At 36.6% G+C, this 27,911-nt stretch overlaps 2 protein-coding genes across 4 annotated transcripts; one reads left to right on the top strand and one right to left on the bottom strand.

Moving 5' to 3' along the window:
* Positions 1-308: 308 nt before the first annotated feature.
* On the bottom strand, positions 309-3,299 carry h3f3a (H3 histone, family 3A). Its single transcript, XM_081387391.1, has 4 exons — positions 2,065-3,299; positions 1,041-1,181; positions 773-926; positions 309-686 (listed from the first exon to the last, which is right to left on the bottom strand). Exons 2-4 carry the CDS (start codon positions 1,166-1,168, stop codon positions 558-560), a joined length of 411 nt encoding a protein of 136 aa, XP_081243517.1. The 5' UTR covers positions 1,169-1,181; positions 2,065-3,299; the 3' UTR covers positions 309-557.
* Positions 2,761-27,216, top strand: unkl (unk like zinc finger). Of its 3 annotated transcripts, XM_081387365.1 has the most exons (17): positions 2,761-2,886; positions 3,786-3,995; positions 10,355-10,531; positions 14,511-14,644; positions 14,785-14,920; positions 17,162-17,279; positions 17,390-17,474; positions 18,406-18,572; positions 18,928-19,116; positions 20,624-20,686; positions 21,736-21,913; positions 22,425-22,517; positions 22,603-22,836; positions 24,288-24,484; positions 26,185-26,442; positions 26,664-26,835; positions 26,932-27,019. In XM_081387365.1, exons 1-16 carry the CDS (start codon positions 2,822-2,824, stop codon positions 26,817-26,819), a joined length of 2,460 nt encoding a protein of 819 aa, XP_081243491.1. In that variant the 5' UTR covers positions 2,761-2,821; the 3' UTR covers positions 26,820-26,835; positions 26,932-27,019. The 3 variants fall into 3 exon arrangements, with proteins under 3 accessions (XP_081243491.1, XP_081243490.1, XP_081243492.1); XM_081387364.1 differs by having other exon boundaries at positions 26,664-27,216; XM_081387366.1 differs by lacking the exon at positions 18,928-19,116 and having other exon boundaries at positions 26,664-27,072.
* Positions 27,217-27,911: the final 695 nt, after the last annotated feature.

Raw genomic sequence — 27,911 nt, 5'->3', positions numbered from 1 at the left:
CATTTGAAATTGCTATCAAATATGGTGAATTATATGCATAACTTATAAATGGCAAGACCATCCCTAACAACCAAAATACAAGATCTAAATATAATTTGATGGAAAGGATGCAAAGTGCACAAAACCGACATGATCCTGCCCTCTTGTGGAGGAAAGATGAGCCTACATGCCATAAATCAGGCAGCTTTCAACTAATAAAACTAGAAACACTTAACTAACACTGTCTTAAGTCTTCAGTAGTGGTCATAGTATAATTTAAGCCTGAATCAAAATCCATTAAAACATAAAAACACACAGAACAACCAGCACAATTTTGAGGTAGAGTAATTTTATTTACAACCCAATGATCAATGTAAAAGATGTGATAAATATTTAACGCATGCAACTAAAGCTGCTTCACAATGAGCTCTACAATGGTTAATCTAGACACACTCACTTTAAAAACCTGAGTCTGTAAGGAATGCTTTACAAAATGACTCCAATGTACAAATCCATTGCTTTTACTTTGAGTGTTTCTCAATAAAAGTAAAAAATAAAATAAAACGATAATAAAAAAATTAGGCCCTCTCTCCTCGGATTCGCCTTGCAAGCTGGATATCCTTGGGCATGATTGTGACTCTCTTGGCATGAATGGCGCACAAGTTAGTGTCCTCAAACAGGCCGACAAGGTAGGCCTCACTTGCTTCCTGTAAGCAGACGAGCAAAAGTTAATATTGGATATAAAGTTTAAAGTATATTAAAACAGTAATCATAATGATAATAAGTTACGCACCTGAAGTGCACCAATGGCTGCACTCTGGAACCTCAGGTCGGTTTTGAAGTCCTGTGCAATCTCCCTGACCAGACGCTGAAAAGGCAACTTGCGGATCAGCAACTCTGTTGACTTCTGATAACGACGAATCTCTCTCAGAGCAACAGTTCCAGGCCTAAAGTGAGGAAGAAAAACAACATGATTTACCGGTTATAATAAACTGCATTAAGCATGCGTGTTCAGTAAAAAAAAAAAAGACAAAAAAAACAGCAGTCTCTCTCAGACCCACCTGTATCTGTGGGGCTTCTTGACGCCACCAGTAGAGGGCGCGCTCTTCCTAGCGGCTTTAGTCGCCAGCTGTTTTCTTGGCGCCTTTCCTCCAGTGGATTTACGCGCGGTCTGCTTGGTACGAGCCATTTTCTCTCAATCTCTAGGATTACAAAGACAACAAAAAACTTAAATACTGAATTCTTCCCGTTTAAAAAAATAAATAATAATAATTCAAAAGGTAACTTAAAATGGCGGTTTCATCCGGGTCCTGTGGCTTGCTTTTAGCACTTCCGCTCAAGAGCTGCAGCTACTTGATCTACAAATGTCTCGTTTTATAAAAATGTACAACGTTAAGTGCCTACACTATGGGAATCTAATCAGACCAGCTAAAACCCATGCGTAATTTGTAATGCGTGAACACAGCCAAGCGAGCATCGCAGATGAACATTTGCATTAGACGAGAGGAGATGCTGTTGTTGTTAAACAGCCGCCCGGTACATCAGCCTCCATCTAAAGCAGGACCCGGTTCACAGCAGATTAAACATCAGCCCACCCCGAAACTCACTTTCTACTAAGAATACATCAATTGCGTCGTGTAGAAAGAGCGGGAAAACGTTCAGAGGCAGGGGGTGGTAAAGTTAATTTAATGCAGCATTGTTGAACAACCGGTTACTCGCCTCGACCTCTTCAAGAACAAGCTGAACAAACCATTGTCCAAAATGGCGGGCAAAAAGGTAGATCGACAAGCACATAATTATCAAATGTCACTTATACTCCCAAAGCCCGCCAAGACGACGAATTTAACTTGTATAAAAACGCCACATCGTGTTTAAGTGAACTATGTTCAAGGACTAGAGTGTTTGAAATATAAAATCCAAACTAACAAATTAGCCAGAAAATGATCCATCAATAAGGACGAGAAACTGAAAATCCGATCAACTCTGTAAATGTCTTATTGGCTTGTTTTAAACTAGCACTAGTGGAAATATTATGATTACAGCCTAATGTCGAAATATCTACCAAATAATTTAAAGTTTACTCACACAAATCTCGTTGAACCACGATCTTTCTCCCACGGTGTGTTTCTCGTATTTGAAAAAGAGAGGGTTGGGCTTCTATTTATATATTTCTGTGGCTTGGCGCGTAGACACGCCCATATATGACGTTTTCGTTTCTCATTGTTTCAACTTAAAACAAACCCCTCCTCTTGTCGTTTCGCTTTATTTACCGTACATTGTTTACTTTTTTTTTTTTTTTGAATATACAATTTGTCCCACAGCTGATAATGTAATCATAAAATTATTTTGAGTAAAAAAAAAAAAGAAAGATTTACAATAGATAAAACAGGCACTGGAGTAACATGTACTTGAATTAGGCTACTTATGACGTTCCCAAACCCCCATTTAGGGGTTTGTGTACGTATTTTTTCTAAACATAAACGTATTTTAATTGCAACTGAAATTACAGCGAAATAGTCATAAATCAGAAAACGGTTAATATCATAAACATCAGCACGGCACTCCTAAGAATTAAGAGATATAAATTCCTACTAGATAAATAATCAGCAATGTGGTATTTTGTGATTTTATTATATTTTATTGTTTCGTTATATTTCTAAATCATTTTGACGCCACGTTGCAGTCTTGTTTTGCATTATGGCACTGCTGCTATGCAGCATGGTCATTGTCTCCTAGTATTTGTTTGTCCCGCCAGTTGCTCATATTGGCCTTGCAGCGGCGCGCGAGAGCATGAGTAGACGAGAGGGTCCCCGCGCACGCGCTATTATTGTTTTGACTGAAAATGCCGTCGGTTTCGAAAACGGCGGCGAGCGCTTCTCCTCAAACCGAGAAACCAACCCACTATACGTAAGTAAAGTAAACATTAAATGGACGAAAATACTTTTCTGTGGAAGGTGGTGACTATTCGATAATCGACTGTCGGATTTGTTTTTGTAACGCGTGCTGTTTCCTCTCCCTCTTGAGCGTTTTAAAATGGTGCTTTTCCTTTTGTAAATTCCTCCGAATGCACGCGCCTCTCAAATCTCAATGTTGATCAAATCAACAATCTCATCTCCGCCAAACATCGCATTTATTTCCCTATTATCGCGTCGGTCGCGCTGCGCGCAATTTAAAACTTGAGAAAGTGCTCTTCGCTTATTTGCTCAGAGCCCGCTCGTGTGAAAATGCTTGAAGACATGTAAACTGCACGACAGCAGAGCGAGCGAGTCGAGACGCTCGCTAGATGTAGCTAGCAGGCTGGTTTGTTAGCTGCATCCGCCTCCTTCCTCGGCCCGTGTTTCTTACTCTACGCACTTTTCCCTCCGTACGCACCGTTGGTTTGAATGGAGCGTACGTCGAAGATTCTACGTAACTCTAAACGCTAATCGCGGAGTACTTGGCGTAAGCTTCTAATGTTGTAGTGGAGAGCCTTGATAAATGGCTCACAGTGGCTTTTGTACGCTATAAAACACATTCCCGTTCCCATTTAGCGGTTTATAAACGCACACAATGAACATTATATGTTTATAGTTGCTGAAAAGGTGGTTTATCATGTGACACGTTTATCCAGGGCTGGTTTTGTTGTGGAATGGTCGCGTATAAGAAACTGCGCAGTGCAACAACAGCCACCACAGCTCCAAACTTTGAACGTAGTTTGACATTACTGTGTCCATACGGATTTGTTTACATCAGTCAAGCGTAGTGTTCGGTGCGGAGGTGGTTAATTTAAGACGCTTTTGACCGTGCCTTTTCATTTTTAATTCTAGATATTTGAAGGAGTTCAGGACCGAGCAGTGCCCACTGTTTTTGCAGCACAAATGCACACAGCATAGACCCTTTACCTGTTTCCACTGGCATTTTCTAAACCAGCGAAGACGGAGACCCATACGGAGAAGAGACGGGACTTTTAATTACAGCCCAGATGTGTATTGCACGAAGTATGATGAAACAACAGGAATATGCCCCGATGGAGACGAGTAAGTAACTTGTTTTTATTATTATGTAGGCCTATACTGAAGTTGAGAAATCATTTTGCATAATAGTTATAATTTATAAAATTGTTCGTCGTAGTCATGTTTATTTTGCATAGACAGTGTGACGGTTTGTGCTTGGGTTGCTCGAAACGAAGACGTGCTTTTGTTCGAATATTTGTAATAAATTTCAGTTGATGGGAATGTATGCGTTTTGTGTATCAGATCTGTCGGTTGTAAATACACTACAGTCAGACATTGGGGCTTTCCATTAACCATGAGCATGTTGTAGGTTTTTTTTTTTTTTACTCGTCTTGTTTTGAGTAGCACACACGCCCTCTTCATGAAATAAGAAGTTGAGCAGATCGTTGTCTATTAAATTCACTGTGGTTTACTTTATGTTTATCTTTTACTCTCCGTATTGCCTAATAGCTTTTTTCTGTACAGTTTTTGCCGTTCGCTCGATGTGTGTTTGTGTATTTACTCGAGTCTCACTTCCACTTTTGACTGAGGGCTCATCTCTCAGTTCCCAGTTTGCCCTGTGTGTAACAGAAATGTATAGATTCAGTTTGGATATGAAGTGTTTCTAGCCATCCTTGTATTGTTTGTTTAGCTTAGGGAACCCAAAGACACGCCCCCTGTTCTCTGGCTTGTGATTGGCTCTCCCGTGCACGTACTCTTTTTTTGATTTTTTTGATTGGTTCATTGTTGTTACAACGTTCACTATTCCCTCTTCATACAAACTCATGTGTTTACAAAGCACGGTGTAGGCCTAGTCGTTGTTGGGAGGATATTTAAACTCCGACTTCAATGACTCTTATGTCTAAATTTACTCCAGAAAGTTATATATTTTGTTCTCAGTTCATTTGTTTGAACTGAAAACATTGTGCACTAAATAATTTATTGATCCCTTGTGGGGAATTATGTTCTATATTTATATATTAATATTATCGTGGGTTGTTTAAATCTGTTCGGTTTGGTTGTGGTTTATCTTGTGTTAGTTTCTTATTTACTCGTTGAAACTGTATTTAAACTTTGCTAAGGTAGTAGGGTAAACGTACCTATTAAGCTCACCAAAATCTACATTGAGACATTTTTAGTGCACAAGATATTGGTTTTAGTACAAGAAGTTATTTTAAAATAAAATATTAATCTCTCACACTATAATATTTCATTTTATTTTAAATGACAAAAGTATTTCAATTAAGATGTACATCATTAAATATAAAAAGTCTGGCTGTGCTTAATGGGTACATTTTGTACCCTTTAAGCACACCCCTGTTCCCAATAAGCTCACAACAAGTTTTATTAAAAAATCTTGTTTATTTTAAACAACCTTTTTAAGGAATAATTGAAAAAAGTTTTATTTGAAGGTACAGAGTCAATCACAAAAAAACAGAACACTAAAATCAAGCAACAAGGCATTCAATTTGATCAGGTAGCCTATCCTATTCATAGTGACGTGTCATTCAAACTCATTGCAACATCTAGACTAGTCCACGTTCAGCTATGTAACCCATATTGAAAAATCAAATAACAAAACAAACCAATGTGCTCCTTAAAGGGATACTCCACTTTTTTTGGAAATTGGCTCATTTTACAACTCCCCCAGAGTTAAACAGTTGAGTTTTACCGTTTTCGAATCCATTGAGCCGATCTCTGGGTCTGGCGGTACCACTTTTAGCATAGCTTAGCATAATGAATTGAACCGGACAAGACCATTAGCATCTCTCTCAAAAAAATGACCAAAGAGTTTCGATATTTTTCCTATTTAAAACTCGACTCTTCTGTAGTTACATCGTGTAATAAGACCGACAGAAAATGTAAAGTTTAAATTTTCTAGGCTGATATGGCTAGGAACTATACTCTCAAAATCGCACCTTTTCATTTTCCGTCCGTCTTAGTACACGATGTAACTACAGAAGAGTCAAGTTTTAAATAGGAAAAATATCGAAACTCTTTGGTAATTTTTTTGAGAGAGATGCTAATGGTCTTGTCCGGTTCAATTCATTTGCTAAGCTATGCTAAAAGTGGTACCGCCAGACCCGGAGATCGGCTGAATGGATTCGAAAACGGTAAAACTCAACTGTTTAACTCTGGGGGAGTTGTAAAATGAGCTTATTTCCAAAAAAAGTGGAGTATCCCTTTAACTCTCTGGGTCAGAGCTTTCCTGTCTACTCCAAACTTCTTGGACAGATACGACAGGTTTCTGATGGCTCCTTCTTTGTATGACATGCCTCTTTCATCTTTGGGCATACACTATAGTTTCGTCTAGCTTTTGTCATCTTAAGACTGTGAAAATAAGTTTATTAATCATTTTTTTGAAGATTAACATAGTGACAACCATCAGTTAATATTTAAATTCTGATTATTAAGTATTTACATAGACGTTTAATGTGGGTGAGCTTAAAGGGAGCACACACTGTGCTTAATTGGAGCAAAAACATTTTTTAATTAATAAATATTAAATTAAAATTTAAAGGAAAATATTTAGCTAAATTAATAATCTAGGTAATGTATTAAGTTTATACCAATTTTAATATGAACAACTATTATAGACAATATCTATGAAATTATGCTTTTTCTAATTGATGTCACACTGAAGCTGTGTGATTGTCATAGTAGTGCACCCTTTAAGCTCACCTAACAATAATATGAATTCTTTAAAAATTACAGCAGTTTAAAACCACAGACTATCAATAAAATGTAAAATTATAATATTATGGATTTAAAAGTACAAGCCATTAATTCCTGTGAAGTAATATATTAATGTAGCACACAATCTTATACAGCTAGTAAGCTAGCTATGTTCGTAGCATCTGGGCTATGTTGCTAAAACTATCTTTTAGATCTAACTGTAATTATTTCCCACATCCAGGTTCCAGGTTATAATATTCAAAAGTCTAAACATTAATCTCTTAATTTTGCAATAAGAAGATGTACTTCTTCAAAATAAAGGCTTAAACATATAAAAAATGCACATCTGAGGGGCTCCTCTTCTGGTGAAAGTTTTCAGACAGCTTTGAAAATAGCCGCCAGACAGTGTGAACACATGGACACACATATCTCAGTGTGCAATGGTCTGATTGGTTTAAAATTACAGGAGGTATATAGTAACAAACACATCAATTGGTTAATACATCAAATAGGATAATACATTGCTGTTTCTTTTTATAATCTGAGCTCCAAGATGGTAGTGTGCTTAATGGGTACTTGAGCTTAATAGGTACGTTTACCCTACTACAGTACAGTTCAAAAAAGTTAATCAAAGTTGTCCTAACTAAGACTAGAACGGGTATTGTTCAAAATGCATGTATAATTTTGATGAAAGGTTTTGATCCACTTCAAATGTTGACTACTGTATAATGTCTACGGGACACTATACTGCTAGTCAGGTGTCATGTGGATTCTTGTCAAGTTTTTTCATGATTAAGTTTGTATTGTAATGGCAGGGCAACTTTGTTTTGATTTTTGTAATGATATAGTATTTCTGATCTCACTGTGAGATCATCAGCTGTGAGACATCCCTGTCAACATTTTGATATACTATAGATTATATCTGTAATTAAACCTAACATTATTTTTTTTTTTTACTAATGATTGTACACCCTTAGTAATTCTATCATAACATGTTTTTATTGGTGTTACACAATATACAAGGACCATGTGGGTTATCTGCCAATATTAGAGACTTAAATGGAGTAGGCTAGTTCACTCCAGAATTAAAAGTTCCTGATAATTTACTCACCCCCATATTATTCAAGGTGTTCATGTCTTTCTTTCTTCAGTCGAAAATAAATTAAGGATTTTGAGTAAAACATTCCAGGAGTTTTCTCCATATAGTGGGAACCAACGGTTTGAAGGTCCAAACTGCAGTTTCAATGCAGCTTCAAAGGGCTCTACTACACGATCCCAGCCGAGGAATCGTATAGAGCCGTTTGAAGCTTTTTTTTATCAGATTCAAACCATATTTTGAGGTGGTTTAAAATGCGATTCCAATCAGATTTTTACAGATGTGTCTCAGTCTGGACACTGGCTTCTCAAATCATATTTAAAATAGTCTTTTGCGTCACTCTTAATGCGAGATACAATGATAACGTTAAAACTGGTGTGACAAATGCTGCACATATTCGGCCGTGACTACAGCACAGAGTCGGTCCTAAGGTGCGGCGATTGACAGGGTCCCTCCCTATGCAGTGTTCACTGTTCCCTACTCCCCGAGCATGGGATATCCATTGTAGTGGACTGTAATCTGACAATAATTTGAAATTTGAAACACCCTGCAACAACGTCATCAAAGAAAGGCAACGACGGGGTCACACAGATCGTGATATAACATAGGCCTACATAAATATTGTGATTTTCTTTACTTTCAAATTTAAAATGCGTACAAAATAAATACATAAAAAACACACAATAATCAAAATGAATAATAACAATTTAATCTCCATTTCTCCTGCCTTTTGAAAGCCTTGTCACATACGTGTGTATGCCTACGTTGTTACCAAAGCAAACCATGCAGACAGGTTGGTTATGTCTGGACACACAAATCTTATTTGATCACTTTCAATTAATAGTGCGGACAGTCTGCCTGAAAAAATCTGATTTGCCTGCAGTTTGAACATAGCCGAAGCTTAATAGAGGAGCCACAACATTTATAGGATTTTTTTTTCATATATTTCATAACAATGTTGTTTTACCTACTGCATTTACATTACAACAGTTCTTTGATATTACAAAAGCTATTTAGGCTAGTTTCACCATAACATGAAAATAATGATAGACACCAGTGCCAGTGTGTGCAAGCATTTTTTTTCTTTGCTTACACCTGAACTGAAGGTTATTGGATTATTATTATTTGTCTTTTGACACACTTTGTGCTCTGACTGACTTGCTCAAATTAAGCTCTTATGTAAATGGTTAAATAATTACAAAAATAATTTGTCCCGTGTCTGCCAAATTGAAATGTATGTCACATAGTTTGTGAATGCATAGATCACACATTCATTCATCCAGTAGCAGCAAGTCCTATGGTGACATCATTGCTGTTGCCATAGTTACTGTTGCTACCTGAACAAGATGCAGTTGCTATATTTGAGAAGATTATTGGGTATGTAGCATTTTCAGGATAAATCTGCTCTCCTCCAGGCTGCTGTTTGCATTGTCACAGCCCCATTTTCTGTGTGCCTTAAATCCTGTCTTAAAAATGAAATGCAGATTTCTTATAAATATCTGGTTGTCCTAATCTAATCTTGTCATGTATCAGTAATATGCATTACTCCTATTGTACAGTTTCAGTCAATTTTAATGCATTTTGAAACTAAACAGCATATGTGATCAGCACCAAGAATACACATACATTTCATAATGTTATGTAATGTAATGTACATCCACTGTACTTCGACATATCTTGCAAAACAACTTCCAGCCGGGAAGTATTTCACAAGTGTTTGACTGTTTTAAAGTTGTGAAAGAGGTTTGCAGTGACATTAGTGCTTGTTGCTCTTCATGTCTCTTTATATTACATGGTACATTTAACATATTTAAGTGACAAAAAATATATATTTGTTGCTGAATTTAAAAAAGAATTTGAATATGCCTAGCTATAATTATATAGTCACAGTAATTGTTTTAAAACAGTGTGCATATGTTCCCGTGTGGAAGCAAGACACAACCTTATTAAAACAAGCAGTTATTTAACTACACATTTTAACAGCGACAGCAAATGTACTTCCTTTACTCTAATCAAACTCATGTTAGCTCTGGAAATAGTAGATTTAGTACTATTAATAGTGTAGTTTTGAGTTGCAGTGCTGGGAATAAAAGGAGTTCACATTTTTCCCACCGTCATATCAATGAAAAAGTTTTGTTGTCTGTTTTGTAACACTTAAGTTTCGGGTCCAATTCTCACTATTAAGTAGTTGCTTATTAGCATGCTTATTACTAGGATATTGGTTGTTTATTATAACTTATATAAAGCATATATTAATGCCCTATTCTGCATGACCATATTCTACATCCCTTAATCATACCCAATGCCCAAACTTAACAACTATCTTATTAACTATTAATAAGCAGTAATTAGGAGTTTGAGGCAAAAGTCATAGTTAATAGTGAGAATTGGACCCTAATCTAAAGTGTGACCGTCTGTTTATTTCTCACTCTTTTTCTCAGTCACATTGTGGTATGTTAGAAATAGTTGTAGGGCAGGTAAGTGAAGTTTCAACACAATCGTATAGTTATTTTGTAACAACAAAATATAATAATGTTTCCAACCTCTCTATTTTATTATCGTTTTAGATTACTTATTATTATTGTTTAAAGTATCAGCATTTATACTGATGAGATGTTGTTTTTCTCCTCAGTTGCCCATACTTACACCGGACCACCGGTGACACAGAGCGCAAGTACCATTTACGCTACTACAAGACCGGCACCTGCATCCATGAGACAGATGCCCGTGGACATTGTGTGAAGAACGGCCTCCACTGCGCCTTCGCTCATGGACCACATGACCTGCGGCCACCAGTTTATGATATCAGGTATCGTTTTTTTCCTTTGTGTTCTTAGCAAAGGTGCACATTAAAGGGTTAGTTCACCCAAAAATGAAAATTCTGTCAGTAATTACTCACCCTCATGTTGTTCCAACCCCGTAAGACTTTCGTTCATCTTCGGAACACAAATTAAGATATTTTTGATGAAATCTAAGGTCTGTCTCACTCCTTCATAGGCTGCTAGGTAATAGAGGTGGGCGATATATCGTTTAGACGATAATATCCAAATTGTTGTCTGGACGATATGCAAAATTGGGATATCGAATATTTCATAATTTGTACAATCCGACCCCCCAAACATGAAACGAGCTGAAAGAAGTTAAAGAGAAAACAAATAACGCACACAATAACCTTCTAAACAATTATATGTAGCGATTTTTAATAATGTACAGTAGGGCAGTACTATTTGCGGAAGCAACCTCCGAGTGGCCCAGCCCATGGTCCCGTCCCGTGTCGTCAAAAACTCATACGTAAATTCGAAATAGTGCGCGCAGAAGCACATGCGCAAAACCGTTTTTAAAATGATATATGATTTATTTTTATTTTATCATATGTCATTTTACAAAAAGACATTTTACAAACCGTTTGCGCATGTGCTCCTGCACACACTTTTTCAGTCAGAACACAGCAATCAGAGGAGGACGCGCTGAAAACTGTAGCCTAATGCTGTTCTCTTCCTTCATAACTCGTACTGAGAAGGTTTGAGTTGCAGAGGAATTTGTGACTGTTTCACCTGTTCAACCACATCAAAGTTTCGTAATTAGTAAGTCCGTGCTTTTTCTCTTCTTTTGTTCTTATGTGCTGAAGGGCCGCTGTGCCTTGGTGAAACGTGAAGAGCTCTTTTCCAAAACGCCATAAACCTAAAAAGCTGCCTCAAAGATCCACCAAAAGTAATGATTATGAATATGTAAAATATTGCAATAAGACATTTTAATTGTTTATTAATTTCTGTCTCGGCTGCAAAGATGAAGTTGACGATAGGCTATAATGACTCGCGATCTTCGCAGTAGGCTGTGAACGCAACGGAGAAATGCACATTTATTAGGCTACATAGTTTTATTTTGTTTTGGATGGTTTTGTTTAGAACCAGCTTTCTGTAAATATATTTCACATTTTTTAGGCCTGTGAGGCGAGTAGGCTACGGTTCGGTTCATGATGATATAATCTCCAGTTCAAGCACGGCGCCTTATGTTGTGATTGCTAGCCTATATTTATATTTAATTTTAATGTATTAATCCAGGAAATTGGTTAATGAAAAAATTATTAAAATTAAGATACAATTAATACAAAACGAAATTCGTCTTAAAGAAAGGCTTTGTGCTTTTTGTTTTGGTTTTTGTTTGGTTGTTTTGGCTTTTGTTCTGGCTTTTTTTGAGGTCTCTGTGAAAGTTTGAAAGTCTTTAGTCTTTTTGCCGCTTTCAGAGCACTCGCGTCCATAATGGAGAACTGACATGTAATATTGTTTTTTCCTCATAAATGCAAACACGAAAAATAAAAGACAAAAGGATTTTTTTTAATAGACAAACCATCAATTTTTATTTGGGGGGGGGGGGGTGGATGGATTTATAGCGTTTTGGGGAAAAAATGGATGGATTTATAGCGTTTTGAAAATATTTTTTTTTACTTTGAATTTATCATCAACAATATTGTTGTTTGATTTAATAATCACTGTTGCAAAAGGTGCCTAGTTCCGTTTTTTTTTTTTTTTTTGTAAGTGGAAAAAGATAGGGGCTTCCTCAGATTCTGTTTAGTTAGCTCCTTTATTGTTTCTTCTATAGCCTACATAGGTCAAATGCAGAAAGTCAAAAGACCAATTGGACCTTCTTTGCCAGTTTGCACACATTTCTTTGAAGGATGGCAAAAATATCGTCTGAATATCGATATCGAGATATTGGAAAAAAATATCGAGATATCCATTTTTGTCAATATCTCCCACCCCTACTAGGTAATTGCATCTGCTAGCCCAGAAATTGTAATTGTAAATTGTAAAGACATCGTTAAAATAGTCCAAGTGACTACAGTGGCTCAACCTTAAGTTTATCAAGCGACGTGAATACTTTTTGTGCGCAATAAAACACACAAAAATAACGACTTTATTCAACTGTTAATTTTCTTCTGTGTGGGCCTCTGACGTGAGTTCACGAGAATCAGCTTACCTTTCACACTTTCCCATCAAATGATCGTGAGCGTCATCTTCTCAGTTCTCGCGCATGCGTCGTGGCGCTCTCATGAACTCACTCAGAGGCCCACACAGAAGAAAATGAATAGTTGAATAAAGTTGTTATTTTTGGGGGGGGGTTTGCGCACAAAAAGTATTATAGTCGCTTGATAAACTTAAGATTGAGCCACTGGAGTCACTTGGACTATATTAACAATGTCTTTACTAACTTTTCTGGGATGGCAGATATCGATTACCTAGCAGCCTATGAAGGAGTGAGACAGCTCTCAGATTTCATCAAAAATATCTTAATTTGTGTTCTGAAGATGAAGGAAAGTCTTACGGGTTGGAACAACATGAGGGTGAGTAATTACTGACAGAATTTTCATTTTTGGGTGAACTAACCCTTTAACACCCGCCAAATGCGGGTGGATTTCAGCAGTGGCGTGTAACGCAGGCACTCCTACTAGCCATTTTATATAGAATATACATTTTTCAACTGAAGTCTGAAATAATAAACTAAGTTGAATGTAGTGTTGTCAAATATATACATTTTTGGATACATAATCAGACTGAAATATCTTAAACGCTTCCATTACTCATGTTCCTTAGAATACACGATACCAGCAGCTGGAATAAATCCCTCGATGTGCAACATAAAGCTCACATGACTTAGCCTCAACTGTGGATGCGATTGGATAACTGGACTAAACAGTGAACCAATTTTTATTGCACAGCATCTCTAAAGTGTTGGTTTGATCATTCTGAAATGCCTGAGCCAAAGTCTTGGTTTAAATCCTTTATAGAAGCGTTTTACGCGATTGCATTCCTGTACCTCCGGACGCAAGATAACATGACAGAGTTTATTGCGTTTTGTCTCTGCTCTCTGAGACGCGAGTCATTTATGAGGGAGCGACTGTGGCTTCAATTTAGTTCTCTTGGACACAAGAAGAAATTGCTTCTTTTTTTTTTTTTTTTTGCAAATATTCTATGCGACATTCCAGTTTTGTGCATAAGTTAAATGTGCAACTTTTAATTGAAACATAGCTAGTGGCTCTGTGCATGTGACCAATAGCGTAAATCTGATTGGTCTGCCAGTGTTATTCGTAGTGCGATGGAAAAGAGATCTGTCACATGCAAATGTTTGTGTCAGTCTGAATAGGCTCATTAATGGCCGTTCATTCAAATTATAATGTTTATTGCACCGAATTTTCACACCGAACATTCGTCTTGGTGTGAACAGAGAACCTTTAGAGAACAAGGAATCATCACACTAAAGGGCAGGAGGAAGTTCTTTACCGTGTGGCACTCAAATTCCTGTTTTTCTGCCAGGCTTCCCAACCCCCAAGTAACGCAAAAGCTGTGAATCCCCATATAACAGCACAGTTTGTGCTAGACATTGTTTTGTTATGACAATTGCATTCAGTTGCTAAAAGCTGTCGTGGCTGTACACATTTTCAGTTGATTAGCAGGTATTTGCATATGTATTCAATTCATTAGCGAGCAGTCAGAGTACTTATAAGGGTGCTTAATCTAATTTGCAAAAATGTACCTTATTCGTTGTTTTGCAATTTACATTAATTAGCTTACACTTGCATTGCCGTGCAGTCTGCACAGCATAGCCACAAATGGTTAGATACTGGCCTGGAAATGTGGCTTACCAGTGATTAAATAACAAGAAATATGCCATCTCAGCAGTTGCCTAGCAACGCGTTGGTGGAAATAGCTGTTGCATCAAGACCAATCTTGGGGGGATTTTTTGGTGTTGCGTCTGAATGGGCGGGCTGACTTGTATTATCATGTTCACAGAGAGATCCAGGCACAGGAAGCTCTGCAGAACGGCCAGTTGGGATCCGGGGAGGGAATTCCTGACCTGCAGCCGGGTGTGCTGGCCAGCCAGGCCATGATTGAGAAGACCCTAAATGAGGACCCACGCTGGCAAGGTGACACAAAACCTTCCCACAGAAAAATTAATAAAAACTAATCTCAGTGGGGATGTTTACAGATTTCGGTGGCAGTGGGTACAAAATGACACTATTCAATCAGGTCACTCATATTCAGTTTCTGTTCCCCTTTTTTGCAGACACCAATTTTGTTTTGGCCAACTACAAAACCGAGCAGTGCACCAAGCCTCCACGTCTATGCAGGCAAGGCTATGCCTGTCCCCACTATCACAACAGCAGAGATAGGAGAAGAAATCCCAGAAAGTTCAAATACAGGTGAGATTTTGCAAAGAAATTGCAAAAGCAAAATATTCCCAAACAAAACAGAAGTCGAGACACTGTGTCACCTTAAAACACATCCGAGAGTAGAAGTGACGCTATTAAGGAATATTTGCATTTGTAGCTTTTTTCCTTTTCTGTGTATATATATATATATATATATATATATATATATATATATATATACAGTACCAGTCAAAAGTTTGGAAACGTTACTATTTTTAATGTTTTTGAAAGAAGTCTCTTATGCTCATCAAGCCTGCAGTTTAAAAAAAAAAAAACAAAAAAAAAAACAGTATTATGAAATATTATTACAATTTAAAATAATGGTTCTCTTTTTTAATATACTTTAAAATGTAATTTATTTTTGTGATGCAAAGCTGAATTTTCATCAGCAAGTACTCCAGTCTTTGGTGTCTTATGATCCTTCAGAAATCATTTTAATATGATGATTTATGATCAATGTTGGAAACAGTTGTGCTGCTTAATATTTTTTTAATAACCTGAGATACTTTTTTCAGGATTATTTGATGAATAAAAAGTTAAAAAGAACTGTATTTTTTTAGAATAGAAATCTTTTGTTACAATATACACTACCGTTCAAAAGTTTGGGAACAATAACTATTATTTTTTTAAGAAATTAGTACTTTAATTTAACAAGGATGCGTTAAATTGATAAAAGGTGATGGTAACGATTTATATTGTTAGAAATGTTTTTATTTTGAATAAATGCTGTTTTTATGAATAAATGCTGTTAACGTTTTACTCATCAATGAATCCTGAAAAAAGTATTCCAAAAAAATATATTAAACAGCACAACTGTTTCCATCATTGATAATAACTGAGTATCAAATCAGCATATTAGAATGATTTCTGAAGGATCATAAGACACCAAAGACTGGAGTACTTGCTGATGAAAATTCAGCTTTGCATCACAAAAATAAATTACATTTTAAAATATATTAAAAAAGAGAACCATTATTTTAAATTGTAATAATATTTCATAATATTACTGTTTTTTTTGTTTGTTTTTTAACTGCAGGCTTGATGAGCATAAGAGACTTCTTTCAAAAACATTAAAAAATAGTAATGTTTCCAAACTTTTGACTGGTACTGTATATATATATATACACAGATATGAAGAGTTCAGATGCAAAAGCCTCTAAGTGCCATCTGAAATTTTCTTCTAGAATGATCATTTTTATCAAGCTTGTATATTTAAGTTCAGTAATTTCACTTAAATGTCAATGAAAATTACCTATTAATTGTCATTTAAGTGAAATTACTGAACTTAAATATACGATGTTGATAAAAATGATCATTCTAGAAGAAAATTTCAGATGGCACTTGGAGGCTTTTGCATCTGAACTCTTCATATATATATACACACACACACACACACACACACACACACACACACACACACACACACACACACACACACACACACACATATATTTCTCATGTCTGTGAGGCAAGAATAAGCTGAGTTTAGGTACATTTTTATGACACACTCCAGGTCACGGAGAAAGTGCATCCTGTTTGTTTTCTTTATTTTACAAAAGCACAATGTTTTAATTTTATTGTAAGTTTACACAAATAAAAGTAGATTTAGACCTGTTTGGAATGATGGTATTACTCTTATCTGTATGACCAAAAATGACAGAGTAGTTTAAGCTGTTTCCGCTGTTGTCAGAAAAAATGCAGGTGATCGCGCGGGAGCGCCTCCATGACATGCAGTAAGCGCGCTAATACTTTAGCTTCCACACTCTACACAAACACTTGGATATTCGCCTAATAATAGGTTTATCTAGGTTAACTTTAGAGCAAACAACCATGTAAAGTTGCTACTTATATGTTTCAAATGATAAGCCATATTTGAGGTCAATGGATTGGCGAAGGTTTGGATTTCCTGCCTGACATACTGTAATTACCACAAATTTCTGTCTCTGTTTCTGTGACTAACTGACTAATACAGTTTTGGCTGATTAAGCCTCCTCTAGTCCACTAATGTTCTAGTCCACACACTTCACTGTGACCAAACATTATGTTAGAGTAGCGATATGTACAATTGGCTAGTATAGTTTGGCTGTAATATCAAGAGGAGAACTTTACTACGACTAGTTTATTTAAAAACTTTTAATTTTGGTTTCAGGAAAAATTGTTTATCACTATTTTTAATTAACATAACACTCAATATTTGTTGAATTCAACATAAAACTGAATCCCTCTTGGCAGGTCGACACCCTGCCCAAGTGTGAAGCACGGCGATGAATGGGGCGAACCCTCCAAGTGTGAGAGTGGGGACAGCTGTCAGTATTGCCACTCTCGCACCGAACAGCAGTTCCACCCAGAGGTAAGACTGACACACCTTTACAACATTGAACTTGACTGATTGACTTGAGTTTATTTGATTTACATTATTATTTTTTTATCTCACCAACTTCTATGTTCCTCTGTTTCAAGATTTATAAATCTACTAAATGCAACGACATGAGGCAAACTGGATACTGTCCAAGAGGACCATTCTGTGCTTTTGCACATGTGGAAAGTAAGCATGATTATAAAGAATTACTGTTTGCAATGTGTTTGTGTGTTGTAGTCAGTAAACGCCTGAAAGGCAGTGATTTCATTTAGTTCAGTTATGGCTGCAACTGCAGGACTGCAGAAGTGAAAATGAAATGGCGTAGTGTGATTATCAAATCGCATAGACTGTGATTCAATTAAATAATTAGGTAAAAGTGTCCTTGTTACATGTACTTCCTCTAGTAATAACAGTAAATTATGCATAATGACATGCAACTAACCGTAAACCAAAAGCTAATCTTATCCCTAACCCTATAGTAAATACTTGTTGTTAGTTAATATTACTCAGTATGTAAATGTATAATTACACTATAACAAGGACACCTTAAAATAAAGTGTACCCAATAATTCTGTGTTCTGCATGTTTCAGAGTGAAGCGCAGTGTCCAGTGTTTTCTTTGTCTCGGAGCGGCTCGGTTTGCATCACTTATAACATGCATTTGGGAACGCGAAATGCGCCAAAAAAACTTGTAATGATAAGCGCTGATAAACCAGCTGTGGGGGATTTGCGCAAAAAATAAAACATGGGTGGTTTAATGTTTGAAAATGAAGAAATTAAGACAGCCATAATTATTAGTTTTGTCATTTTGCAGAATGTAAAATAAAAATTATTAATATTATTATATTTTTCTTAAACTCTTCTTTTATTCTAAAGGGAAATATTAAAATAGTAATATTTTTTAGTTATTTTATAGTGATATTGCTATATAATCGCACATTTTGGCCAAATTGTGCAGCCCTACAAAAACAAGCATGCAAACCAAAAATACAACTTTCAAGTCCCATTTTAAATCAAAATGGATGTTTTTATGAGAATTTTTTTTTTATTTGTTTTTATTTTTTATTGTGCAGCCCTATGTTGATGACTCTAAGGATTATTTGTGTGTGTGTCTGAAGGAATTCCTTCCACAGAGGAGACCATGAGCACGTTTCTCACAGCAATGCAGTCGGGTTCTCAGTCCAAGCTGGGCTCCCAGCAATATCCAGAATGTCCAATCAGCGAGTGGAGCGCCAACATGAATTCCCTCACCAGCAGCGCGAGTAACAACGGACAGGCAGGAAACGTATGTTTGCATTCACCTCCTCACACCTGTCTTGCATCTGTGGTAGAGAAAATGTCCTTAACTTAGGAAGCAGTTGATTGTTTTGTTGTTAGAGCTACTGTTTTTCTTTTCATTTCCTCAGTGTTTCATTTTGTTTTCTTTGCATCCATTTCTACTTATTGCAGTCTGTGTTGGAAAGCGAGACTACCTCAAATTCAAATCAGAGCTTTCTATTCAAATGCATTACACCAAAAATTAGACCTGATTGAGCTACTTTTTCTACTATTGTGAGCGAAATCCTCTCACATCTGCATCCACCTATTTGGCTGGCTCCAAAACCACATTTTTTAAGCTCATTTGTGCTTTTCTCCTTCAGGTATCATGCTCTAATAGTCCGACTGTAACACCAAGCTCAGGGAGCCACAGTTCTTTGTCCCCAATTGGACCCATCGGCAGACCAAAATGCTTTACTAATGGTAGCTTATGTTCAGAGTCCACCACGTCCAGTGTTTCCTCTCCGACGTCTAACTATCCCAAAGCTCCGGGTTTTGAACGGGAGGATCAGGTACACATGACCGTTTTCTCTAGCCCTTTCTAAAGGGATCTCCTGCAAGACTGCAGGCATGACACACACTGCAAGCTTCACTTTGATTTATTTGCCCCTGGGTCATTTTCATTTCACCACTTTTCTCTTTTGTTTTTTAGCGATTTGTTGTCAAATGAAAATCACTTGTGTTTAGTTGTCAATATTCAGTTGTTGTTGTTGAAACTTTCACGTCAGTCTTTGAGATTGAGGGTGTGGTATCATTGTGTGCGCAGGTATTAATACTTTGGCTTTGAAATGCCACATGAACTTGTTTACATTGTTCATTTATCGTTCATGTTCTGGGGCCGTATTCACAAAGCATTTTATCTTACCACTAGGAGTACTCCTAAATCGCACTAAAAGATTTTAGCTAGGAGTTTTCTCTTAAAAGTTATTCACAACGCCTTTCAGACCTACTCTTAGTAAAGAAAAATGACAACTCCTAAACTAAGAGTGAGTCTTTGTTGCTATGGATGACGTCATTACTCATGCACGAGCTTGACTGAAGTGACCACCTTGATTGGCTGATGATTGTAACGCGGGAATGATTCCAAACCCCTCCCCTACGATGATGATTGACAGGTGACAGGTCTGAGAATGCGTGCGCTACACAAGTAGTGCAAAGGACGAAGATGATGAATAACTGAATAAATAGCCTAAATGAATAAAGAGTAAGGAAAAACAAATAGCCTAGTAGCCTAATGAAACATATGGATTGATGCAATATCTTTGCAACGTTATTGAATTAATCTGTCACTATATGCCTCTGCCTACATTTGCAAAGAGAAGAACATTTTAATTTGATTCACAATCAAGCGTTACAATTAGTTTACATGCAATGAATGAGTAGCCTAGTTTTGGTTGTTGTTGGTGGCGTTATTGCATCCCTAGTTATGCCTACAATGCAAAATTGTTCCCTCGCGATTGGAAGCTCCTGTAGCCGCCGCGCACGCATTTCAAAACATCGCAACGTGAAATGCCACAAAAAGCGGTTTGTGAATAGGTCTTAGTGAGTTAGGAGTCCTCTCGACTTCTTTTAAGCTGTCCCAGGCTTAGGTGCTACTTTTAGGGCTAAAATGCTTTGTGAATTACTCTTAGTCAAAAAAATTAGGAGTCCTAAAGTTACGAGTGACACGCCCATTATTTTTAGGAGTTGCTCCTAAATTCGCCAGTTAGGAGCTACTTTTAGCCTTAAAATTCTTTGTGAATACGGCCCCTGATGTCTAAAATAATCATTTAAATGCTGTAGTAATCCGAGAACGACACCCAGAGGCCACATAACCACGTTGTGGTCATCATAAAATATCAAAACGAAGCATGTTGTAATGGTATACTGTAACAAACATCTTTAAACCACAGAAGGGCGGGTTAATATATATATATTTTTTTGTCTTTTCCTGAGCAGGTAGCAATTCCCTACATAATACCACCCCTGGTTGCCTTAACAACATCAGGTCACATGATAGGATGTATTATCTGATTTCAGGCAAAGAACCAGAAGAGCCAGTCTGGGGAACATAATCAAAAGTTAATGGACCATGACAAACAGGTAAAGCAACCTAGTCCTCATATTCACTCATTTTACAACCTTACAAGCAAAGATTGCAAGCAAAGACATAAAGTGGTTAGAGCAGTGGATCAGGTTATCATCTATGTTTTCATCCTCATTTACAAGATATAAATACCATATAGCATTAGATATCATCTGACATAAAAAAAAAACATTTGTATTTGCATATGTTTTTTTTTTTTTAATATGACTGTGTTTAAAACAGTGTTATCACTAACTAATACTTAAATCATTTCCGATAATTGAAAAAAATCTGAAATAAAATAAACTATAAATATTAGAAGAAATGCTTAAAAAAACTTCAATGAAAATTGGAAATGTTGTTGGCAATAAACTGAAATAAACAAGATTAAGTTCTTAAACTACTAAAACAGATATATAAATAAATGGAAGCTAAATAGACTTATTTTATATATCACTAAAACTGTATAATACTAAACTTACACTTTTTACAGTGTAATTATACTTTTAAATACTGAGATAAAATAATTATTTTTACTTACATAATTAGGGGTTGTTTTAGGGTTAGTTGCTAGTAATTATGCATAATTATTTATTTTAAAGGGACAGTACATTATGAATGAATGAATGAATGAATGAGGCATTTATATAGTGCTTTCATATGTACTACTGTACACCCAAAGCGCTGTACAATCATATCAGGGGATCTCTCCTCAACCTCTCTCCTAAACATTAATGAATATTCATGAATGTAAATGTTTAGCCAGACGACTAGTTTTCATTGGTAGTCCCTTTGCCAGATGTTATAAGGCCTAAAAACTAGAGAAAACAAAAGAAAAACAACAAAAATAGTTATACAACCAGAAACTGTAAACAACTCTGTAAAATACAATTAAACAACATAATATACAAAAAGACAAATGTACTTTTTTTTTTTTAAAGACAAAGTATTGTTTTGGGTGAAATGATGATGATGATAATTAGTATTAATAAAGGTAGCAACATTAATGTTGTCACGTTGTTGATTATGATCAATTTAAAAATGATTATATTGCTTCCTTTCACAGGCTCACGGTGGCGTGTTCTCAGTGGTGAACCCACTAGCGTCCAGCATAACATCAAGCATCACGTCCAGCTTGGCCTCCAGTATCGGATCTGACAGCTCGTCACCCACCACTTTATCAACCATGAATGCAAAAGCCACGCCTTTCTATCCAGGCAGCAATACTGTGGAGTCAGTAATAGGTAAGGTCCATTGCGGCTCTCACTCTTTCGACTTAGAGCCGTCTAGCCAAGTGCTACATCCAAGAGAAAAAGTACATGAGGCAGACTCAGCCCAGATAAGGCAGTGCAGATAAATGCAGAGTGTTTAGTGAAGTCGAAGGAAGTGTATTTGTGGCAATGCATTAGCCATAATTCAGTGAGTCCACTAAAGATCACTAGCAGAAGCAGCAATGACTCAGCAGCACAGTGGATGGTAAGTGCTTTTGCCTTTTCTTTGAGCTAATTCAAGTTAGATATATGACTTATGTTCCCTGAACACAGCTTTTGATGTATGTTATTGCTCACTGTGATTGGATATGAACTGAATTGAATCGTATTGCGGGATGGATAACTAAATGATCATGCCTTTTATCACTTTGCTTTTCTATTTTAGAAAACATAAAACATCATTAATAGCTTCATAAAATATTGTCTCTATTTTTTATAGCCACTTTGCAAAAATATTGAATCGCACCACTTTCCTTGCTCTTAGGATCTGCACTTGACCTAAATTTTAGTGACATCAATGTTGCCTCCCTCGACAAAGAGCTAGAGGAGCAAGACAACAATGGCCTTGGTTTAACAAGTAAGACTTTATTGTTGTTGTTAGTTTTAGCTTGTACTAGGTATATGATGCAGTTAATATTTAAACACTTTTTTTTTCACCGTAGGTCAGAGGTTATTAGGAGGCTCTGCTCCTGTCAATATTCCTGGCTCTCTGGCTCGGTCTTCCTCTCTGCATTCCTCGTCGTCTCTATCTGCCTCCCCGCTCAGCTCGCTGTCTCAATCCCTGTCCCAGTCTCTCCTCACTGGAATGGCCTCCCAGCAGAGCCAGCCACAGGCACCACCTGTTAAACCTGAACACGGCCTTCTAGGAACACCAACGTCTACACAGAATTCCTTAGGTAAGGACTGTACGGTTTGGAGATTGTCACATTCAGGATGAAAAGGGGACAAAAACTACTACAGAAGATTATTAGCTGAATAATGAATTAATCTGCCATAAAGAGATATACTATACAATATTGTCTCTGTTAGCAGCTGCTTTTTTTATATCCACTTTGCAAAAATATTGAATCGCACCACTTTCCTTGCTTTTCCAAGGATCTGCACTTGTATATATTTATTTAGTTTTAATTAGTTTTATATATTTAGTTTTCATAAAAATTACTGACCCCAAACTTTTGAACGGTAGTGTATATTGTTAAAAATATTTCTATTTTAAATGAATGCTTTTCTTTTGTAACATTTTATTCATCAAATAATCCTGAAAAAAATATTAAGCAGCACAACAGTTTCCTACATTGATAATAAAGCAGCATGTTAGAATGATTTCTGAAGGATCATGTGACACTGAAGACTGGAGTAACGGCTGATGAAAATTCAACTTTGCCATCACAGGAATACATTACATTTTAAAATATATTAAAATAGAAAAACATTATTTTAAATTGTAATAATATTTCACAATATGGTAATGGTAAAAAAATGTAAAAAAATTCTCACAAAAATGGTAATGTTTCCAATCTTTTGACTGGTACTGTATGTGTATAAATATATATAATAACTATTTTCTTTTTTAATTATACTATAAAATGTAATTTAGTCCTGTGATCAAAGCTGAATTTTATGCATCATTACTCCAGTCTTCAGTGTCACATGATCCTTCAGAAATCATTCCAATATGATGATTTGCTTCACAAGTAACATTGTTGATTATTTGTATTATTATCAGTGTGAAAACAGTTGTGCGGCTTAATATATCTGTGGAAACATCAAAATTCTTTGAATAAATAGAAAGGTCAAAAGAACTTTATTTATTTGAAATAGAAATCTATATAAAACATAAATGTGTTTACTGTCACTTTTGATCAATTTATGCCTTTATTCCTTCTTGAATAAAATAATAATAATTTTTTTTTCTATTTCTTAATTTTCGCATGCTATTATGCATTATAAGAGTGGGGAAATCCCAAAATATCTGATGATATCACAATAATAAACCAGACTTTTTTTTTTGCTACAACTTTGAGAAAAATGCATTTTGTTACTGACTTTGTGGTAAGCCTGTCCTAAAGTAAAGTATTTCATGGACATTCAAAAAACAAAGTGGAAAATACTGTTGTGCTCATCTAAATTACATAAAACTAACTGCTTTGTTGTTACCCAACAGAACAATAAAAATGTGTAAGTTGTGTAGCAGCCAGCTAAACAGATTAAAACTTTATTGTGTGCACTATGCATCAGCTGGTCCGTGGGCGTGCCATCTGAGACTAAGGCTATTACTTTCCTAAACTTTTAAGTATGATCACAGTCTCATGAATATTTGAGTTGATGTAATAATGTGTTGGCCTAGGTCTGAATGGCGGAGCAGGGAGTATATGGGACTTCATGAGTGGCAGCTTCTCTCCCAGCCCGTCTCCAGTGTTCAGCAGCCTTACTTCCAGCACGGTCGGCTCCAGCAGCGCAGACATCGGCCGGCTCCTTCGAGAACTGGATGAAGCCAAGCGCAAGATAAAGCAATGGGAGGATGCCTGGCACCAAGTCAAACAGGTAAAAATGTGCTTGCTTTTTTGTGGGCCTTATGAGATGGGTGACGCTTAAAACAAATATTTTTGTCTAGCAGCCATTAAATTCTCCTGTAGGTTGTCTCTTAGAGATTCATGCCTAGTTTTATTGTAGAAAATAAAGTCTGACACTGCTTTACTTTGCTTATTGATGCCCATTACCTTACAGTGACACCTCAAGCTATTGAGTGCTGCAGTGATGATGCATTTCTGTAGGCCCTGGTTCCCTCAACAAAAACCCAACAGGATTTTTCCATTGGCTCGATTATTACAGAGGCCGCACTATGCATATAAAACGTTTATTTTGCACAAACGCGTTTCGGCGTGTGCCTTCTTCAGTGTGCAATCAGGAAAGCTTGTGACCAATCTTAAATACCCACACCCATTGTCATTGACACACCCATCATCGTCATCATCATCAATTAATAATATTAAAGTGATACCGGGACCAATGGTGTCACTATATACTGCAATATAATACTCATAATAAAATTCTTTATTAAAGTGATACCGGGACCAATGGTGTCACTATATACTGCAATATAATACTCATAATAAAATTCTTTATGTATTATGAGTATTATATTGCAGTATATAGTGACACCATTGGTCCCGGTATCACTTTAATATTATTAATTGATGATGATGACGATGATGGGTGTGTCAATGACAATGGGTGTGGGTATTTAAGATTGGTCACAAGCTTTCCTGATTGCACACTGAAGAAGGCACACGCCGAAACGCGTTTGTGCAAAATAAACGTTTTATATGCATAGTGCGGCCTCTTTACTTTGTTTCATATGTGTTATATAAGGCCAGCACTCTGAAAATCTAAAAAAACATTGAGTGAAGCCTGCTCCCAACCCTATCACTCGATTATTACAGAAAATAAGCTCTGTGACCAACAGTTTATGATTCTTACCCGTTTTGTTCATCACGATAATCTTCACCACTTTTATGAATTGTGAAGCCTAAATACAATAGCCAGAAGTAAAAAGATAAACGTAGATTATAAAAGAAATACTCGCATGGCTTCAACATCACCGCCTTTAAAGGGTTAGTTCACCCAAAAATGAAAATCATCCCATAATTTACTCACCCTAAAGCCGATGGGTTTTTGCAAGAAAAACATCCATATTTATAACTCCGATTTTGTTTGGCTGAAAGAAGAAAGTCATATGATGGCTTGAGGGTGAGTAAATTATGGGATCATTTTCCATTTTGGGTGAATTAACCATTTAAGCTTCTGACAAATCTTTCAGTCCTTATTTAAAAACATTTTCCCCGAGTTAGAATAGTTGCAAGAGCATGATTATAAACACAATAAGGCTGTAAAAGCAGACCAGTGGGTAAGATGAGTTTACCTGTTCGGTGTGATGATGTTTAATGTCCCCGACATCCTTTAAAGCTTTAAAACCAAATCACAAGGTATGCATTTGTAAACCTGAAAATATGTTGAGCTTGTGTTCACCACACAGACCTTATTTCAGGCATTTGACCAAAAAACCCTCGACTTTGGGGGCAATGGGACCAGAAGTGAACTCGTTTCCACGTTTTGACCTATAGATATATGTCATACCTGCAGCACTCCTTTAGCTTGGCAGCTTGAAAAAAGCCCAGAAGGCGTAGAATCAATTGAGTCATTATTATCAGATGGAACGTCTCATTAAAACGCACCTCTCATAGGCCTGTGAAGCGTGGCAGAAAGACGCTCACGAAGCGAAAGAACAAGCTAAATCGGCAGAGGCAGAGCGCCAGCTGGCGGAGCAGAAGCGGGAGGACACCGAGCACAAACTGAAGGAACTGCAAGGAGACTTTGACGTTTTGTGTCGCTCCCCCAACACGCCTCTTCTGCGCAGCTACGGTGAGCTGGACCAGCTCCCTCTACCAAAGCTGCGCTCCATCCAGAGCCAGCTGCGCTCTGACCTAGACCTCATAGACGGGGTAAGAAGGACCAGGTCCCAACACACATAAGTCACCATGTCACATTTACACACACTCTAAGTAAGACCGTTGTACTCTTCCCGTCAAGTAGACGTAAGCGTGGCTTATGGGGGAAGAGTGGGCAACGCGGTTTAACATCCACATGAGTCAGTCATGCATGACGCACCGCATTGAATCTGTCAGAGTGTGACTGATGTTAACTCTTCTTTTTCTCAACACAGGTAATATATCAGCTTCAGTCAAAGAAATGTATAGTTTGCCAAAAGCATGATCGTTCCATTGTCCTGCAGCCTTGCCAACATTATGTACTTTGTCAGAACTGTGCGTCTGGTAAAACGGAATGTCCTTACTGTAAGACGAAAATATTGAAGTGGTGATGTACAGCCATCCAAGGTACTATTTAATGATTTAGCCCTTTGAAGAACTACTAATACATAATATTATTATTATGCTTACAGTTTCTAAATAGCATTCTTTTTTGTGTTTCAGTATTTCATATAGTGATTCAATTGATTGTTTTATTGGAATCTAAGTGGTGTTTGACTGATACAAATCAATTACTTAAATGCAATACCTGTTTTGTACAAGCTAGATTATCCATTTTCATAAAGCATTAAACAATTTCCCCTTAATAACTGCTTTAGGCATTTATAGTCAGTTGGCCCTGATTTGACTGTTAGCAACAAAATCATCGGTCCGACGCCATTACTGCTAACTAGCTGTGTGAAGAGGATTTCTTCGAGGTTTCTTGTTAAAAGCACTTTGTTGACTTGGAAATTTGTCTGAGGGTATTTTTTTTTAGACATTTTGCTTTAAGCTGCTTTGTAGATTTTTTTGTTTAATTTTCTTAGATTTATATATATTTTTTTCCCAAATATGCTAAAGTATGAAGCTTTTGTGTGTACTGTGAAACATTAATAGAATATTTCATTTTTTCTTACTGTTAAATCATGGTATAGTGTGTATATAACTTGTTAGTTTTCATATAAATTAGTACTAGTTAATATTACATTTATTGTTACTTAAATTTTTCAATCAAATAAGTGCAAACTTTGAATGCATTTTAGGCATAACCAGCAGCTGTAATATCAGTAAGGCACATACTGTATGCTAAGGCATTTAGTAAATCGATTTCTCCGTCTTATAGTGACTATTTAGATATACATTATGTAGTTGTTAGATGAGCACACGTGTTCTGAAGTCCTCAGCGACACAGTAATTTCTTTTTTTTGTTTGGACTTTAGCCTTTCAGATATGTTAGAACATGTATCTGATTCCTGGCCACTCCCTCTTAAGTGCCTTGCCTTAAAAACATTCGAAGCATCTGTGAAGAGTTTAGGATTGTAGTACAAATCTCATCCGCTTGTGCAAAGTTCTGCAAAGTATGTATTTTTCAGTAGTACCATTTTATCAGAGGATTTACCGGCCTAATTCAGTACTGACGTATTTCCGAGAGACTTCACCCTGGT

This window comes from Scardinius erythrophthalmus, assembly GCF_964197995.2.
Source record: "Scardinius erythrophthalmus genome assembly, chromosome: 1".
Lineage (NCBI taxonomy): Eukaryota > Metazoa > Chordata > Actinopteri > Cypriniformes > Leuciscidae > Scardinius > Scardinius erythrophthalmus.
Note: the sequence above shows the minus strand (reverse complement) of the source record. Positions and strands in the feature narration are given on the sequence as shown.

What these genes read in the sequence shown, in the direction of transcription:
- h3f3a (XM_081387391.1), bottom strand. Translation starts at nt 1,168, where the DNA reads ATGGCTCGTACCAAGCAGACCGCGCGTAAATCCACTGGAGGAAAGGCG. An exon ending in AAGAAGCCCCACAGATACAG is followed by an intron (nt 927 to 1,040) that starts GTGGGTCTGAGA and finishes TCCTCACTTTAG; the next exon opens with GCCTGGAACTGTTGCTCTGA. An exon ending in CAGCCATTGGTGCACTTCAG is followed by an intron (nt 687 to 772) that starts GTGCGTAACTTA and finishes GTCTGCTTACAG; the next exon opens with GAAGCAAGTGAGGCCTACCT.
- unkl (XM_081387364.1), top strand. Translation starts at nt 2,822, where the DNA reads ATGCCGTCGGTTTCGAAAACGGCGGCGAGCGCTTCTCCTCAAACCGAG. An exon ending in CCTGGCACCAAGTCAAACAG is followed by an intron (nt 24,485 to 26,184) that starts GTAAAAATGTGC and finishes CACCTCTCATAG; the next exon opens with GCCTGTGAAGCGTGGCAGAA. An exon ending in ACCTAGACCTCATAGACGGG is followed by an intron (nt 26,443 to 26,663) that starts GTAAGAAGGACC and finishes TTCTCAACACAG; the next exon opens with GTAATATATCAGCTTCAGTC.